This window comes from Ptychodera flava (genome assembly GCF_041260155.1).
Source record: "Ptychodera flava strain L36383 chromosome 23 unlocalized genomic scaffold, AS_Pfla_20210202 Scaffold_23__1_contigs__length_28996876_pilon, whole genome shotgun sequence".
NCBI lineage: Eukaryota > Metazoa > Hemichordata > Enteropneusta > Ptychoderidae > Ptychodera > Ptychodera flava.
This window is the reverse complement of record NW_027248277.1, coordinates 664,868-669,589: the sequence shown is the minus strand read 5'-3', so window position 1 is coordinate 669,589 and position 4,722 is coordinate 664,868. Positions and strand designations below refer to the sequence as shown.

General features: G+C 44.9%; 1 protein-coding gene across 1 annotated transcript; it reads right to left on the bottom strand.

Annotated features, from left to right (window-relative positions):
- Positions 1 to 3,514: 3,514 nt before the first annotated feature.
- Positions 3,515 to 4,210, bottom strand: LOC139124305 (uncharacterized). Its single transcript, XM_070690446.1, has one exon. The coding sequence runs from the start codon at positions 4,208 to 4,210 to the stop codon at positions 3,515 to 3,517; it is 696 nt and encodes a 231-aa protein (XP_070546547.1).
- Between the last annotated feature and the right edge of the window lie 512 nt (positions 4,211 to 4,722).

Genomic DNA, 4,722 nt, shown 5'->3' with positions numbered 1-4,722 from the left:
GGCACAATTCAGCGGTATACAGGCTGCTGTGATTGCAGATGATATGCCACAAAAATTGGGGCGTGGCTGTCAGCGGCACAGAGGCGGTAAAGTTTACATATATTAATAAGCATATATGTATAAGCAGGTAAACTGGTATGTAAAATTTACAAATATTAATCAGCATGTATACATGCTTCCTGACAATAAGTATTATGTTCTTAAAAATTAGCATACATGATGCCTATGTAATCAAGTCTCGATGCATAAAAAAGTTGCAAAACCAGGAATTGACAACACTGATGCAGCCTAGCCACATCCAACATTTTGTACTTTGTATGATCAAAATTATCCAGCTTCTGAACTAAGACAGAGGTCAGCTTCCACCAGAGTTCATAGTAGCCTTCAAAATACTTCCATCCATTACAAATGTTCTCAGTTCAGGATCGTTTTGTAAAGAACTGTAATGGATAGACTTGCCATGTAAGATACTAAAAAACCAGTCTTACCTCAACAGGGAACAAGACAGCACAAGAAGCAACAAGACAACACAAGAAGCAGTTCTCTGATGTCAAGTTTGCAAGCTCTTTATTTCATACTGGAAGGGGAGGTTCATGTGAAAAACCCAACAGAACACGTCTTAAAGTCTGCATTTGATTGTTCACATTATCCAAAGTTTTTTTCGTTGCCATCCGAATGTTTTCAATCTTGTTCTGAAACTTCACATTGAATTTTCCTGTATTAAGATCCGTTGGTCTGTTCAGCTTCTTGGCCTTTGCCCATAGATACACTGAGAATAAAAATGATAAATAACAGACAAGGATATTATTACATGTGCAAAGTGAAATTGCTTGTATTTTGTCGACTACCCTTAATATAAAAATTCATGGAAAAGAGCATTCATGTGCTTGAATGAAATTATAATAATTAATATAAAATAATTTACCTACTGATACAAACTCATGACATATCTATACATTATGTTTATTGTGATTACCAAATCATTGCTTTTCAGTCTCATTTTCCCTACAACTACTGACCAGCGGTGATTGTGGTTCAGCACATCTCAAATAGAAGAAATGTAAATGGGAAACTGTCTCATAAAATGTTTTAAAAAACAAAAGTATCCCTTTATAATTAAAATTAGGTCAAAGTTTAAATAATAAAAAATATGAGTACCTGTTGTATATCATCAATCCGGTCAAAATTTTGAATCAATGAATAAAAATAACAGATAATAGCCCGGCTCTATCCGTTACTACAACTCTCCTTGTAATTAACGCACAGAGACAGACAGTGTGGAGTAACACTTCACTGTTTGTTAAACCATTGTACCAACCTCTGTGATTAAACATATCATTTTTGCCAACACCTTACGTTCATTAAATTTTCGCATACTTGAACAGGGTTCGCCAAGAATAACATCAATATAGCGCGACCAAAGACAGTGAAAACTGCAAAAATTACAGAGACAACTCGTGGATAAGGCAATGAGGGGACAATCCCTGTTTAACCATCAGGTCAAGACCACAACCAGACACAGGATGTTGGAGATAAACGTCGAAGTTTATTATGACTGGAACATGACTAACACGACTACAACATGGCGATGCAGAGAGAGAGAGAGAAGAGCATGCGTAGAACAACTAGTCCAACAAAGTGCCCATCGCGAGAGGGTGATATAACAATGCAACACACATAGTGGCGTGACCACTTTTTCATCAAAATAAGAAGTCCGCAACCTGGAAAAGAACAAAGAACTAAACTACTAACAACATCGGTCAACTGTCTCAGAACGCAAGAGGGGCACGCAAAGACTATTGCCTCAAACTGTCTAAAAGTCCAGAATAAAGTCACTTAAGTGTCTTGGGAGCTTGCGCTCACGGGAAGATCGTCTACTGTCCTTGGCATCACTGGAAGCATTAGCACTGGGACTGTCAACTGGATGTGGCTGTGGAACACTGTCGACACAAGCTGGTTCCAATGAGGAAAGAGGTGGGTCTCCGACAGGCTGACTCTGAGGTTGGCAAGTTTCATGTAGGTCTGGAGGTCTACCCTGCGAAGAGAGAACTTGTGGAATGCAGGGAGGCTCAGGAGGATTCTGGGCTGGACATGGTGGGATGTCCTCGTCCGACGACAAATCTTCCGTAGTGTCACGTCTAAGGTGAGGAGGAGGGCCTGTAGCCTGTGGTACTTTATAACACTCACATTCTTTAACACGGTACGATGTCCGACGAAGCTGGTCACCTCGGAACTTTCGGACATTACACCATTGGCCGTCAACACTGGTAATTAAGTAACGGTCACGGGCTGATGACTTATTGCGGTCTGCATGTAAGTAAACAAGATCACCAACTTGTAGAGGGGGAGGAGTTACAGTCTTACCTCTTGGAGCTTTGGACTGTTCACTAGCACAGTGGTTAGCCAGGCGCTGAGCATGCTGTGCGATAATAAGATTGTGATCGTTTATTGGTAGCTGGGCGCTGGTGAACTGGTCTCTTTGCAACCACATTTTGCGGGCGGAGAGGCCCCTGGACCGGATGCGGGAATTAACATGAGCAACAGCTATTGCGAGTGATAGTGGCGTGATAGTCGCGCACAGTGGATCTTGACGGAGAAGTTCATCTTCCACTTCTTGATCGCTCTATCAACAACTGGTTTTTATTACGATTCTTGATGCGGCCTATCTCAACTGAAAGTCTGTGCTGCTTGAGTAGAGCATCATTACGGAGAGCAGTGAATCCTGGGGCAGGGTCGGTGCGGATGACGGCGGGGGGGCCATCCAGTGGGCGCCTCTCAATACACAGTCGCACAAGAGCATCACGGAGTGAAGTATGGCGTTCATCCTCCACAAGGCAAGCTGTGGTGAAAGAGGTGACGCATTCACGAAGAACGAGGACAAGTTGGCGCTCTCTTTTGATAACATCAGCAGCGAAGGAAATACCAACAACCTCAGGTGGATCCATGGTAGACTGTTCGGCAAGTGATCGTGGAACCTTGCGCAGGGAGGCGCACTGGTGACATGATGAGCATACCTGCTGAATGGACTTATCTAAGTCAAGGGCATAGAAGTAGCGACGTATGATCTGTTTCATCTGATGACAAGATGGGTGGCTTAATCTGATGTGCATCGCTGTCAGGAAACCATCCAGAACCTGGCGCGGGATTACGATGCATTCACAGGACGGTACAAATGGGTCGGAGCGTTTAACAACTAGTAATCCATCTTTTGCAATGGTCACAGTGTTTAATAGCGCTTGATATCCTTGATGTCAGTCATATTTTTGGATGGACGAGTTCCTTTGGTCAAGTGTGCATGCGTTCTGCGCAGATAAGAGCACTCTGACTGTAAGTCGTGCCATGCACCCCTATTCGTGAAAGGAAGTCGAGCATTGCCTGAGACAACATCCTGGATTGACAGGGATCTGACAGTGCTGTCCTCAATGCGTTCCACAAAGGAGCAAACCTGACAGGACAGAGTGGAGCATGGTTGTGCGTTGCAACTGGCAAAGTCTGAAGGAATATTCTCAGTGCCTTAGAGATGGCGAACCGACGCTTGGTATCTGCTCGCAGCCGATAAGAATGTAGTCACTCGCGGACTGGCAGAAAACTCTCCACGGCACAACTTCTCATAGGCTTGCACGCAGGGCTTGCTGTCTGTGAGGACGCAAGGCTTGTGGTGAGACTGGATAATGTATGGGCTGAAGTGCTTCACAGAGACAGCGATACAGAGGGCTTCAACTTCACATGGAAGCCATGTTGCCTGGCGCCCTCGTAATTTGGCGCTGAAGAAACCTGCAAGGTGTAGTTTGTTGTGACAGGAAATATACAGAGAATAATCAATACCATGGCTTTTGACGGCTGCATCGGTAACAATCCATAGTTGGTCAGAAGGTCTGGGAAGTGTTATCGCCCAATTGGTTGACAACGCTAATTGCGCTGCATTGAAGGTGTCATAGAGGGTATCAGTCCACACAATGTTGTCGGTCGACTGGAGGCCGGCGGTTGTGTTTTCAAGTGGGGTGAGGAGTGAGGCACATCCTGGTATAACCCTTGCTAACACTTTATAGGCACCAATAAATGAGCGAAGACCGCGGACTGACTTCGGAGGTTGGCAAGACGACAGAGTTGCGATGCTATGCCGGCTCGCTGAGAGAGTGCCTTTGTGCCAAATCCAACCGAGTATTGTTGCAGTAGCGGGACCTATGGTGGTCTTGGTAGCTGAAAACATAGGTTGTTCAGGTGTAAGGCCTGTAATACATGCTTCCAGTTGACTAAAGCTCTTCAACGGAATTAGCGCCACAGTAGAGGTCATCTGCTATCTTGGCTACGATGCCATCGGCAAGAAGGTCACCTAAAACTCGGCACATTAGCTCTTCCAGGGCTGTTTCGGAGCCTGGCATCCCCATGAAAGACCGTGTATACACTCGAACACCGTGAAATGGGTGGCTACACCGCAATACTTAAGAGATTCGCGGGAAAGGGGGATCTGGTAGAATGCCTTGGTGAGGTCGGTGGCAATGATATACTCCCATTGTGCTATCTGGTTCAGTGTACTGTCCACACTAGGTAGCAACGATGGTTGTGGCTTACTATAGCGCCCTACATCAGCAAAGGCAGTGACAAGTCTCGAACCACCACTGGGTTTCTTGACTAAGAACGACGGGTTGATATATTCAACATTAACCTGGATATCCTCCGGGCGAGCAAAAACACCAATTTCCTCTAGCTCATCGAATTTTT

Excerpts from the sequence above, each read along its gene's own strand:
- LOC139124305 (XM_070690446.1), bottom strand. The coding sequence starts at position 4,210 with ATGTTTTCAGCTACCAAGACCACCATAGGTCCCGCTACTGCAACAATA.